We start from the raw sequence: 13,822 nt of genomic DNA, 5'->3' as shown, positions 1-13,822 counted from the left end.
GTAGTCATGGGTGCCGCTAGGGGGGCAAGGTGTAACAGATTCTAAGGGCCCAAGCACTGACGGCACTGACAGGGGCCCTTAAGGGGCCCCAAAAATCGAATCTTTCATGGGGCCTAAAATTTATGGCGGTGCCCCTGCCTGTAGTTCAGGCTCATGGTTCAACTGAGTTGGAATATTTTCCCAGAGACAAGATACAAACTAGTCATTCCAGGGTAGGTTCCAAAACACACAGAATGAAGTGTTATTATTTTTGTGGGAGCACATAGTCTATGCTTGGACTTGAAAGAGAAGAAAAGACTTGTGACACAAGCATTTACATTTATTTTGACATGTATGGTATCAATAACAAGGCAAGGCATATGTCAGAAGTGTTTTGCATCATCATGTCAGCAGGCAGATGTAGGAAACAGTGGCGTAGCAGCTAATTGTGGGCCCTACAATCAGCTGTAATTTGTGGTGTTGCTCACAGGAGGAATTGTAGTAATATCAAATGATGAGGAAACCGTATGTAAAATTCATCCTTTTACTTGAACACTCAAGGGCACACTGAACCATGTATCATTGTGCAGTATCAATATTATGTATACCATGTACCGGCTACATCAGTACAGTGCCACCTACTGGTGGTGGAGTACCTGCCCAATTAACCTGAATTCACCCCTATTGTAAACAATGTATGGCCTACATACTTTAAAAACAAATAGCCTACCACACAAAATTAACAATGAAATTAAATGAAATGGAAAAAGGGGAAACAATGTTATACATTTTAGCGAGGGACAGCACACAGTTGGTAGGGCTTGGGGCAATGAGTGACTGCAAGTCTGGACTCCAAGCTGGGTTCAACGCCCTCTGGTGGTGAGAAGGAGAATCGCTGCAGCAGAGAGGTGAAGATAAGGAACAGCTCCATTCTAGCCAGCTGCTCTCCCAGACACACTCTTTTACCTAAGACAAAAAAGGAGGAATTCACATGACACAGAAATACTAAATAGATGTGAAGAGGACTACAATGACTACAATTCAATATATCCAAAGCTATTAATCCCTTGTTGTGCATTATTGCTTTTCCTTTTGCATAGTTCCATTTTAAATTGCATTTGCTGTTGAGATACTATATTGAAACCTTGCTATTTCAGTAGGGCTAGATACAGTATTTGCCATTTCCAATTAATCTGCAATGAGCTTTTGTTGATATTTTTGCTCCGTTTGTGGAAAATACTCATCAGACTACAAGCTGTAGGTGGTGGTGGTACCAATGTGGACGCACCTTCAGTGTGTCATGGCAAGGGAAACTGTCTACGACTCACAGCCTCTCCACAAGCCACCCCAAGGATCAGTGCTGGGGCCCCTTCTGTTTGCAATATACACCTCCTCCCTAGGACGTGTCATTCAAACACATGGGTTCTCCTACCACTGCTATGCTGATGACAGCCAGATGTACCTGTCGTTCCGTCCAGAGGACACCACGGTTTCAGCACGCATCTCTGCCTGCCTCACCGACTTGTCAACGTGGATGAAGGACCACCGCCTACAGCTGAACGTGTCCAAGACAGAGCTCCTGGTGATCCCAGCTAAAGAGTCACTTAGTCACAACATCAACAATTGTTGTCAACTTCCAAAGGGACCAAAAACAACTGCCACCACTGACCATCGACGGCGATGCTGTGGAGAGAGTAAGCAGCACCAAGTTCCTTGGAGTGCACATCAGCGACGACCTCTCTTGGACCACCAACACTACATCACTGGCGAAGAAGGCCCATCAGCGTCTCTACTTCCTGCGCAAACTAAAGAAGGCAAGTGCTACACCCTCCATCATGACAACATTCTACAGAGGAACCATAGAGAGCGTCGTGTCCAACTGCATCACAGTGTGGGGAGGAAGCTGCACGGAGAAAAACAGGAAGACACTCCAGCGTGTTGTGAACACAGCGAAGAAGATCATTGGAGTACCACTCCCCTCCCTGCAGGACATTTACACCACACGCCTCACCCGGAAAGCACTGATGATCATCAAAGACACAAGCCACCCTGCACACAAACTGTTCAGCCTCCTGCCCTCTGGAAAGAGGTACAGGCGCCTCCGTTCCCGTACCACCAGGCTGGCGAGCAGCACAATGCACCAAGCGATCAAGATGCTGAACACTCAACCCACTCTCCCTCCACTGTCAGCCTCTAGCCAGCAAGGCCACTGACAACCCCCCCCCCATCCCCCACCACCATATCTGCGACTGAACATTCCACCTGCACTACTATAGGGAGGGAAAGTAATCTCATCGCCCCCTGCTGGCAACGTTCCAACCCCCTGCAACAAATGAATGTTTTTTTTCTTTGAAAAATTACATCTCGGCCCTGACGACGAAGTAGAAGTAGTGGCTCTGTAGTGACTCCTTGTAAGTTCTACATCTTTGACGCCAAGAAGGTGTTTCAATTGTTTAAAGAGACGGTTTTATTCCAGTGTTCCATCAAACTTAAAAGTTTCTTCAGTTCCAATGTTCATCAATACATTTCCAAGTTTCCAACAAAAAATACCGTCCAAAAAACAACATAAAAATGCGATATTGAAAACGGTTTCCTGCTGGCGTCTTTGTCTTTCCAAAAGCCTAATGCTCCATGCTCAAAGTGAGCTCTTTGTTCCAAAAGAAAGCTGTCTGATTATTCACCTGGGCCAATTAGGCACCCAGGTGGATCATCAGCCAGGCTACCAAATCTGAGGTGCAGGGACAAATTTACGCCAGCAGGTGTCACAATTCCAAAAACCAAATGTCAACAAACCAAAAGTCAAGTCAAAAATGAAATACCAAATCAAACATCAAAAATGGCTCCTACACATCACCCCCCTTATTGCTACTGGCTAAGGACAGGTACAATAACAACCAAAATAAAAAATATGGAGCCATGTATACATAAGTCAATTCAATCATCATTCACATCAGTCATAATTCACATCATTCACAATGACATCAAAAGTGTACTTTTTTTTGTGATCATTTCAGTGTTCAGTTCATAGAGTCCATTTGCCATTACAGGCATTGCTCATTCAAGAGTCCATAAGTGGTGTATGTTGTGCTTAGTGTCTGTGTATGGATACGACGCTTGTGTGTGCACGAATGGATCTTCGGAGGTCCATGGTCCATGTGTGCATGTGAAGCCTAGAATGTTCAGTGTAAGTGAAAAGTAAGCATCATCATCATAGAATGCATTGTTTCACACAAAGCAGTCATTCAAAGTACATCGTTAGATCATATCACAATCATACCAAAGTCATATTTACATGTCATTCTCCAACAACAGACAGACCTTTGTAATTGGTCTCTCTAAGACACTTGTTTGGGTTCAGTGTTACTTACATACCACCCCCTTTCAATCTTTCTTGGTGTCAACAATCCTCCCCAACAGCCAAGATACCCTGGGGGAAATGAACACAGCAATTAACACATCATGATCATGAATATCATTTCTTTTTCAACTATTTCCATCGTTACTGTAAAGTTGTCATCTGGGAGTTGTGGCCAGTCTGTGGCTCTGAGCGGTTCAATAGCACATTGAGCACCTTGAGGTTCTTTGGGAGTATGGGACAAAGTTTCTGATACTCTGGCAGGTCATTTTGTGTAAACGGTCACCTATAAGTCTGTTTTGAGGCAGTGGATCTACAGTAGTGTGGGTTTCCCTTTTGCAGGGTCTCCATTTCTTTTGGAAACGCTTTTGATCAGGCACATTGCGAGATTTCATTTCCTGATCCTTTGATACTGTTCCTTGTTGCAGGTTGTATATCCATGCAATTTTCCAAAGGTTCTCTCTTTTAGGTGTGGGCCTCTTCCAGGTAAGTTTTGTGTTCGTACATTTTGTTCCAATGGTCATTTTCTCCTTCCTTTTCCGTGGTTTCTTGTCATCAGGATCAATATCCAGAATCTCCTTTCCTTTTTGACTGAGGTTCAAGAGCACCGTTATCAGCCTCAGCATCCACGTCAATGCTCTAATGAGCTTACTCCAATTTGAATGGGACTGTATGAAGTTGTATGTTGGTTTCTGGCTAGTTGTGGTTGCCATGACCACAACATTACTCTTCACTTCAACGTCACCATCGTCACATGTCTGTGAGTCAATGTCAGATTCTAGCCATTCAGAATTTTGCTTTTTAGCAAAGTGTGGGTCTGCACATGCATGGCTGCCTTTAAGGTCACATGTGCTCTCTTGCATTAGTCCACCGAGTACCCAACCTAGGGGGCATTTAACGGCATACGGACCATTTCCTCTACTGTTAATGACTTTCCAGGGTTCCATGAGTTTGGCAGCATTTGTTCCAATTAGCAATTCTATGTCAGCATCCAGTTGTGGCAGTTTGACTTCTTGTAAGTGTGGCCATTTCTGTACTGACTCCTGTTTGGGTATGTGTCGTTTTGACACTGGCAATTTTGGTTGCGTGTAAACGTCTGGGAGCTTATGAAAGTCGTGATCCTCCATACTACTGACCTCCAGGCCACTGACTACACTACTGCTGACTACTTTCTCATGTGCCATTGTTCGCAGTAGAATTGAGCAGTTTTTTCCACTAGTATTCAACTTACTTTTCAGGGATTCAGTGCAGAACGTGGAGGAGCTACCTGGATCTAAAAATGCGTAAGTATGTACAAATTGTTCTGAATTGACAAGTTTAACTTTCACCGGGACTATGGCTAATGTGCATTGTGACTCACTGTCCTGCAGGTGGTCCTTTTCCACTGACACCAGTGCACTTGTTGCAGGTAAGGCATGATCAGCTTGTCCATAATCCTTTGGCTTTCCTGTGTGGATATGCAGAACAGTTGGGTGAGATAATGAACATTTGTCACAGGTCATTCTATTGGAGCATGTCTTACTCATGTGTCCCTTCTCCAAGCATCCAAAGCACATTCCATTTGTCTTAAAGAATTGTATTCTTTCATTGTTAGGTTTTCTTGCAAACAGCTGGCAGTGTTCAAATGTATGATTCTTTCCACAGAATAAACATGGTTCGTCAAATGCACTCTTGTTTGTCTTTTGTTTATGTCCAGGTGTGTCATTATTGTTGGCAGGTACATGGTCGACAGTGGTTGCAAAGCTGGATGTGGCATTGGGTTTGCTTGTCACAGTTTGTTTTGTTTTAGGGGCCCTTTGGGTATCCACTGTGCTACTTATGTCTCCAAAGACCGGGTCTAGCATTGCCCTGCACTGCTTGTCGACGAAGTCCACTAGGTCCTTGTATGTCACTTGTTGGTCTTTGTCATGTAAGGCACACACATGTCCACGCCACCTGTCTCTCAGTCTGTAGGGGAGTTTAGACACTAATTGTCTGAGGTTGGTTGAATTCTCCAATTCCTTTAGGCCATCTACATCCTGCATGGTATAGTAGCAGCTGTTTAAAAACAGAGCATAAGACCTCAGCCCATTGCCATCTTCAGGGTTTATGTCTGGCCAATTTAATGCCTTGGTCATGAAAGCAGATGCTATCTTGTGGCGGTTGCCAAATTGTTTTTCAAGTTGCTTTTTTGCTTCTTTGAAGCCTACTTTTGGGTCCATGTGCAAGAAACTGCTTACAAGATCTCTAGGTTGGCCCTTGGTATATTGCTGCAGGTAGTAAAGACGATCTGCCAGACTAGTTGTGTGTCTTTCTACGCACTGTTCAAATGCCTTGATGAAGGTTCTGAACTCAAGTGCATCTCCATCAAAAATGGGTACATTCCTATCTGGCAACAAAGACAGTGTTTGCTGTTTAACAAGTAATTCTGTTATTTCTGTTTGTCTTTTTAAAACATCAGCAATTTGGTTGTTGCCATCAGCAGCAGGAACAGACTGTACATTAACCGTTTGGCTTTGCGGAGTTATTGGTGTCTGCGCTGGTTGCTTCACTGGCCTCTGCGCTGTTGTGGGAATTTTGTATTCTGTCGGTGTATCATATTGATAGGCGCTAATCAGTGAGCGCCTTTCCTCTGACTCACGCAATGCTTTTGCCCTTGCTTCTGCGGCTGCCAACTCTGATTCCATATCAAGTTTTTCTCTGCGCGCTTTTAATTTGGCCTCTTCAATATCCAATTCTAATTTTTCATTCAGCGCTTTACTTTTTGCTTTCAATGCTGCGCAGTCTGCCTCAGCGCGCTGCCAGTCTTCCACTACAGGCTGCGCGTCAGACCGTCTGAACGCAACACTACCATGTTCGCTAAGGGCTTTGCTCTTTTCCTTTGGACTAGCTTGAGATGCACTGTCCTCTGGTACTACCAGATTTTCTTGCTCCTCTACTTCTTCCTGGAATTCTTCATGCACCTCATCACTGCTCATTGCCCATTGCGTTACGCCTTCCAGGAAAGTGCTGAAACAAGTAGCTTTCGGGATAAACCAATCAACTTGATCAGCCTCTCTCTCGTATTCATCTTTCATCAAACTTTGCACTGTGGCCTGTAATTCTTTAAACTCATTAAAGCTTCTTTCAAAAGTGTCAATTAGCTTTAGCACATTTTCCTTTTCTTCTCCAGCAGTAATTAAAGTGTTAATTTCATTTTTTTTCCTTGTCAGGTATCCAAGTTTTCCTCTTCGGCTGCCTATTAACTGTATAAGTTTCCTTTCAGCTTCCATATTCTGCTGTTCTACTAAGTTCTGTTCTTCTGTATTCGGTTCCTCTTCTACTGGCTCTGCCATTTTCAATTCAAACTCAAAAATGTATTCACGTTTTAAAAAAGTAAAAAAGTCTTCAGTCTCAAAACACAAAAATTGGCAACGTTCCAAACTTAAAGCGCAAAGTCTTTGCGAGCGCGGCGGCCCGTGTGTAGTGCTTTTTTATACTCACTCCACCGGTGCAAATTATTAGTGCAGTCTTTGCCTTTGTAGAGGATATCCAAACGAAAGAATGAATGAAATGTTTGCAGTCCAGTTCTGATGAAGTCAATTAATTCCAGTCTTCCAAAACACAGGGCAGTAATTCCAACGAAAAAGTTCATGAATCCAGTTCCAATCCAAACGAAAGAGCGTTTCCAAATTGTCCAATGCAGACGTTTTCAAACTATGTAGTGACTCCTTGTAAGTTCTACATCTTTGACGCCAAGAAGGTGTTTCAATTGTTTAAAGAGACGGTTTTATTCCAGTGTTCCATCAAACTTAAAAGTTTCTTCAGTTCCAATGTTCATCAATACATTTCCAAGTTTCCAACAAAAAATACCGTCCAAAAAACAACATAAAAATGCGATATTGAAAACGGTTTCCTGCTGGCGTCTTTGTCTTTCCAAAAGCCTAATGCTCCATGCTCAAAGTGAGCTCTTTGTTCCAAAAGAAAGCTGTCTGATTATTCACCTGGGCCAATTAGGCACCCAGGTGGATCATCAGCCAGGCTACCAAATCTGAGGTGCAGGGACAAATTTACGCCAGCAGGTGTCACAATTCCAAAAACCAAATGTCAACAAACCAAAAGTCAAGTCAAAAATGAAATACCAAATCAAACATCAAAAATGGCTCCTACAGGCAGTCATATTATGGGCATGTTGGCCCGTTTTATCGAACCAGGTGGTAAAATGTTCGGTTTTTCACTGATCTGAGCTGATTTTAATATTCTTTAAAAAGCTAATACAGAACTACACTGACTGGCATGTGTGGCTTGTTTACTCCATGTAATTAGCATAGCCAAATTAGCATAGCCAAACATGAGCCAGAGAGGTGGTTACTCGTCACCACAGAAGCCATCATATCTACTAGAGAATTTAAAACCATACCAAAATGATCGCGTGTATATATGTGTAATAAGAAGACAATGTGGAACTCATAGGATTACAAGGATGTGAAGATATGCGAAGAACTTGCGTTCGTTCGCGTTCATTTGTTTCTCTGTGTTGTCAACGAGGCGCGAAGCACAGCATGCTGGGAGCTGTAGTCCGTTTCCGACCAGATTGGCACAATTTCTATTTTTCTTAAAAGGGCAAAAAATGACTTGAGATTTTCACAGGTAGTAGTTCATGCTACTGTGTACGCTGAAAAATGTGTCTGGTGTTATAGTTCCAAGTCATATCTTTGTGGGATTTTTTAAAAAACTTGTCTATGGGAGTTTCAATAGGATCACCCTGGTGTTTGGAACGTAACCGCTAGGATCGCTGTTTTCCACTTTCCCTCCCAATACTTGTGACTGAACTTTCAACCTGCACTAACTCAAAACACGCACACACACACACACACACACACACACACACACACACACACACACACACACACACACACACACACACACACACACACAAGCACACTGCACTTTCTGCACTAAACCCAAACATACACACACTGACACACTGACACACACACACACACACACACACACACACACACACACACACACACACACACACACACACACACGAACACACACACAAGACGCACACCGCACCTTCTACCTGCACTAAACACATACACACACACACACACACACACTGCTGCTGGTGTACTTGACAGACCTTTTTTAATATTTATTTTCTTCAAAATGCTACTATTACCATGTCAGAACGCTATAAAGGACTTTTTTTTAGGAAAAGCACAAAAGCACAACAAATACCTCTTAATGTATGTCCTCTACAAGTCTTCTGTTGTCCAGTCTTGCACTTTAAATGTCTGTATGAGCACTGTCTATGTCCATACTGTCTTAAGTCCATGTATAAGTACTGTCTATGTCTATACTGTCTATGTCCTTACCTAGATTAGTCTATGTCTGTATGGGAAAGCAAGAAATGTAATTTCAAATTCTTTGTATGACCAGTGCATGTAAAGAAATTGACAATAAAACCTACTACTACTACTACTACTACTACTAACCTCAAGATGGGCTCCACCACTGTGACCCCAAACAAAGTCGCCAAAAACCTTGGCGTCATGATTGAAAATGAGCTGTCATGCTCCAACTACATCAACTCAGTCACCCGGACCTGTCGATTCCAGATGTCCAATGTGCGGAAAATCAGACCTGTTCTGATCCAATATTCTACACAACGACTGGTCCAGGCCACAGTCCTGTCCCACATTGACTACTGCAACTCACTCATGACAGGTCTACCTGCAGATGGTCCAGAATGTGACGGCACTGTTGATATTCAATCAACCCAAAGTACCCATGTTACTCCTCTATTTATTGAGTTGCACTGGCTACCGATCGCCGCCCGGATCAAGCACAAGGCCTTGACCCTTGCCTATAACCTTCGCAGGAACGGCCCCATCTTATCTGAAGGACTTACTAAAGCCTTATGTTACTTGAAGAGAACTGCGCTCCACCAGCACAAGCCATCTGACTTTTCCATCCAGTCGCTCAAGACTGTTGTCCGTTGTTGTGCCCAACGGGTGGAATGGTCTCCCAGAAGCAGCAAGACTAAGCACATCTCTTGCAGCCTTCAGGAAGCAAGTAAACACTCTCCTCTTTCGTGACCATCTACTAGACTAATGCTTCAGCTGCCATATCCCCAGGCCAGACTCTTGACATGACGTGTATGTGTGTGTGTGTGTGTGCGCGCGCGTGTGTACTTTACTTTAAAAAAAACAACAACTAACCTTTCTTTGCATCTGCACTTGTTGTTCTGTATATTTCCTGTGCACTTTGTATCTGCTAGTGATGTTTGCTATGATTATGTCCTCTTTTGAAAGTCGCTTTGGTTATAATCCTACCTAGAGCCCCTTTAATACTCACCCAAGGAGAACGGCAGGAAGGCCTCCCTCTTCCTGAACTTGCCCTCTGCATCCAGGAAGTGGCCTGGGTTGAAGGTGTGAGGGGTCTCCCACTCCGTCTCGTCAAACAGAATAGAATGTAGGGTCCCCATTACCATTGTTCCCTGAGAAACCAATCATACAGTCAAAAACAAACAAACAAAAAACCCAAAATGTAGACGTTACAAACAAAATAATGTTCCATGACGTTCTATTAGACATTAAGCAAAAATTTAGAGTAGGCTAAGGTGCATAGGCCTAGTATTTACTTAGTAAAAATAAAATTAAGCCTACATTATAAACCCTGTTTTGCAATTAAAACTCCTCCTTTTCGAATCATTATTTTTGATTGCTTGTTAGAAAAAGCACAAGGCAAAAAATATGCATGCTCAAAAAACATTTTCGTTAAGTTGTGAGTTCCTCCGATTTACTGCAGCTCCAACCATCCATAGTTTGAAGCAAATCCTAAAATCCAGTCTAAGCATGTGTGACGGATGTGTTCCTGCACCTTTTCGCTCCCTTCTGGGATGCAAACCTGCCACCTCATTAACTACAATGGTCTGGAAATGGGAGACACAGTGTGATACCGCTGGACTAAAGGACCAGTTCCCCAGCCCAATGGCATCGACACTGTATGAGGCTTTTGGGAGGGAGGTTTACCAGCGTTCCATGCTAACTCTGCTAGTTAGCCTCCGTTACACTCTCCCCCTGAAACCTCACTCCCATCCGGGTCACGGCACCACTATGACGGAGGTGTACCTGCACCTGTTCGTCCACCTCGTGGATGCGAACCTGCCACCTCGTCAACTACATCGGTCCGGAAATGGGAGACACAGTACGATACCGCTGGACTTAAGGACCAGGGGCCACATAGCAGAAACTTCCTAACTCTGAAATCCTATCTTGTCTTGAGATAGGAAGGGATTTAGGAATTTTGGTATTACAGAAGGAGGTTTCCTAACTTAAGTTAGGATGAAAAGTTAGGATTTTTCTGTTATGTGGCCCCAGTCTCCCAGCCCAACGGTATCGACACTGCATGAGGCTTTCAGGAGGGAGGTTTACCAACGTTCCACGCTAACTCTGCTAGTTAGCCTCCGTTACACATGGCCGACTCTTGTTCACCTTAGGAATAACATAGTCTCCAACTTGGGTGTCTTGGGTGGAACTTCTTGTCACATTCAACGGCACAATGTCTCCCACTCTCTGAATCTCATGGATGACAGCGTCTGTGTAAGGCATGTTCTCCCGGTCGGCCACAGAAGGCTGTCTTGACGATCCCACCACTCGATCAATCTCCTCCTGCACCTTTCCTAAAAATACAGCAACAAAATAATTGTCATGAACAAGGTTTTGCCAACTTCAGCCAACGTTTCATGAAATCTGAATGGTTTTCCTCACGCTGTATCTCTGGATACTTGATCATGTACAGCAGTGCCCAGTACAGTGTGGTAGACGTGGTCTCAGTTCCAGCTAAAAACAGGTCCAGGGCGCAGTAGCACAAATTCTCCACATTGAAGCCTGCTGCTTTGTCATCCTTCCACTACAGAAAGCAAACATAAAGGGTGGAAAATGAGGAGTGCAAGAATGTTAGGGACTATTAGACAGGAGAAAACCTATTGAGAGAAATCGTAAACCTGTGTGTATGCACAACCTATTTGGTAGGTTGAATACATCATTCACTTCGAGTCATTTAGCTATTCCTATGCATCAGTCATTTTCCTATCCCTGTATCATCTTATTATTTACAATAAGTCATCCCTGTTGAACAAGTATGTTGTAGTGCCTTGCTCAGTGGTAAATTAATCAAGGGGATTGAACTTGTCACCAACTGGAGTTAGGTTTGCTTGTCTAATCAACCCAGTTCACGCCACCACATTTAGGTCTTATTATAAATACCTGTAGGATCCTCACTCTCAACACTCAACCCACCTTTTCCATTTCTCCAAGGAAGCAGTCAATATAGTCTCTGGGATTTGAGGGATCATAGTCTGCTTTATGGTCTTTCACTTTCCCCCTTACGAAGTCGACAATGCCACCCCAAACGGCCAATAGTTTCCTGTGTGGGCCGGGAATTCTGCGCATCAACCATGGGAGCAGATTGTACATCTACCGAGGGAAAAAACGCAGGTAGAACAGAAAAGGAAAAGATTGAAGTACAGTACATAAATAAAGTGAGATGACATCTGAACGTGTTTAGATTCTTTGAGAAAAACAATATAGCCTCGTGTAAGAGGAGAGGATAACCTGTGCCCAAATGTCCGCCTCAAGACTGATGACTAAATTGATGTTCTTTAGGAGGGACCGGAATTCATCGTCGGTGTACTCGAAACGGTCCCCAAACACCAACACACAGATGATGTTGGACACAGCATTGTTAATGACCAATTGTGGGTCAAAGGCCTTACCTAGAAGTTTCAGAAAAAAATTCTGTGAGGACATACACCTGCCAGAATTAGTAAAGGAAAGAACATTTTTGAATACAAAAAAACACAGTTGTAAAGGTTTCCTGAATTGAAGTGCATTCAGGGTTTTTAAACCAATGTCTTATCTCATACCCCTGTACATTTATAGGCCTATTAATTACACGACTAAACTTTGTAAATACCTTGCTCATTGCTAAATGCTTCGTTTAGATATCGGCATTCCAGAAGAATTGATGGCTCAAGGCTTCTTTTGCCCAATCCAAAGTTTCTCAGAGTGTGCAGAGCAAACCTCCTTTGCTGTTTCCAGCTATATCCATTTGATAAACTAAGACCTTTGGAAACACACAGCATACTGTATTATAATTTCACAGCATACAGTATGGAGGATTCTGTCAGTGTAAATAGCCTACATTAGTTGACAGTGTCAATATGCATGTTTTCCAATCAGATTTGAAAAATCACCTTTGCCACCAATCATGTCATCAAATAATGGTATACCAGTTGGTCTGTCAGCCAAATTGTCTCCTTGATTGATATACAGTTCTCTCACTCTTTTGTGGCCGTTAACAACCACAAGTCGTGGACCGAAAAGCCGAAAGTTGAATACAGGCCCATATTTCTCAGCAAACTGGAATAGAAACACAGACAACAATGCAGAAAATGTCTCTGAATTAGGCAAAAAAGTTACTTTTATATGGCTTCTGGAGGTTACACATAGCCTACTGATAATTCAATAACAATAATGTATGAGGTTTCAGGAGGAGGGAGGATTACTAACGTTCCATGCTACACTCTGCTAGTTGGTCCCTGTTACACTCACCCCCCCTAAACTTTACTCCCATCCCGGGGCAATGACACTTGTGTAACTGAGGTGTTATTTTAGCCATTCACAGATTATGACTGCACATACACGTTACCTTTGCGAACTCTAGATGGACTTTGCTGAAGTCAGTCAAGTGATGCAAGTGCCCAACGAAGGGCAATGACCGGGGTCCAGGAGGAAAGTTCTTTGGTGGTTTATTCTTAAAGTAGTCCAACAGCAGCAGGAAAATTAAGACAAAAAGTAATACGCTTTTTACGTCAATCAGTTCTAAAAGATATGCTATCACTGTCATTTTTTTCAACCTTAACCGTGTTGAACCAACCGCAGGTTCCAGTACGTTTATAGAAAGTAACAGGGTTAGCCTACAGCAGTTAACTCTACCTGAAAACCACTCCTCCACACCTGAGTAAAGACACCAAGTGGTAAACACCACTTATATGGGCTGAAATGAAGGTCTAAATAGTTGACTGTTGTTATTTAGGTTAATAATTTACAGTACAAAAATATCCTGGCATCAATGATAATCTATTGAGCTCAGCACGTAAGCTGTGAGGCTGGAAGCTTGAGGCTGGCCACAGGGCAGGGTTCAATTCAGGTCAAATGTTTTCCCCATCTGGCAGAGACTATGAAATCATGTAATTAGATAATAATTTTATTATATCTATATACATACTGTATAGCCATGGAAGCATAATGTTGGACTATTTTACCTAAAACAAGAAGGTTCATTGTAATCTGACTTGATGTCAGAGACCGAGAAAAAAAAGACCATGTATACAGTGTATGTATAACATGTATTTCTCAATCTCAGAAGCCTACAGTGCATACAGTACAGCAGACACACTAAGCTGACATTTCATGGAACTAAAAATGTCATTGTAGGCCTACAGACTGAAGGCTC

The 13,822-nt window shown here is 43.0% G+C and overlaps 1 protein-coding gene across 1 annotated transcript; it reads right to left on the bottom strand.

Annotated features, from left to right (window-relative positions):
* Positions 1–302: 302 nt before the first annotated feature.
* Positions 303–13,434, bottom strand: LOC134450768 (cytochrome P450 2J4-like). The gene is made up of 9 exons (XM_063200746.1): positions 13,016–13,434; positions 12,561–12,726; positions 12,281–12,430; positions 11,920–12,080; positions 11,605–11,781; positions 11,074–11,215; positions 10,798–10,985; positions 9,659–9,800; positions 303–945 (listed from the first exon to the last, which is right to left on the bottom strand). Exons 1-9 carry the CDS (start codon positions 13,211–13,213, stop codon positions 770–772), a joined length of 1,500 nt encoding a protein of 499 aa, XP_063056816.1. The 5' UTR covers positions 13,214–13,434; the 3' UTR covers positions 303–769.
* Between the last annotated feature and the right edge of the window lie 388 nt (positions 13,435–13,822).

This window comes from Engraulis encrasicolus, chromosome 6 (genome assembly GCF_034702125.1).
Source record: "Engraulis encrasicolus isolate BLACKSEA-1 chromosome 6, IST_EnEncr_1.0, whole genome shotgun sequence".
In the NCBI taxonomy this organism is placed as follows: domain Eukaryota; kingdom Metazoa; phylum Chordata; class Actinopteri; order Clupeiformes; family Engraulidae; genus Engraulis; species Engraulis encrasicolus.
Note: the sequence above shows the minus strand (reverse complement) of the source record. Positions and strands in the feature narration are given on the sequence as shown.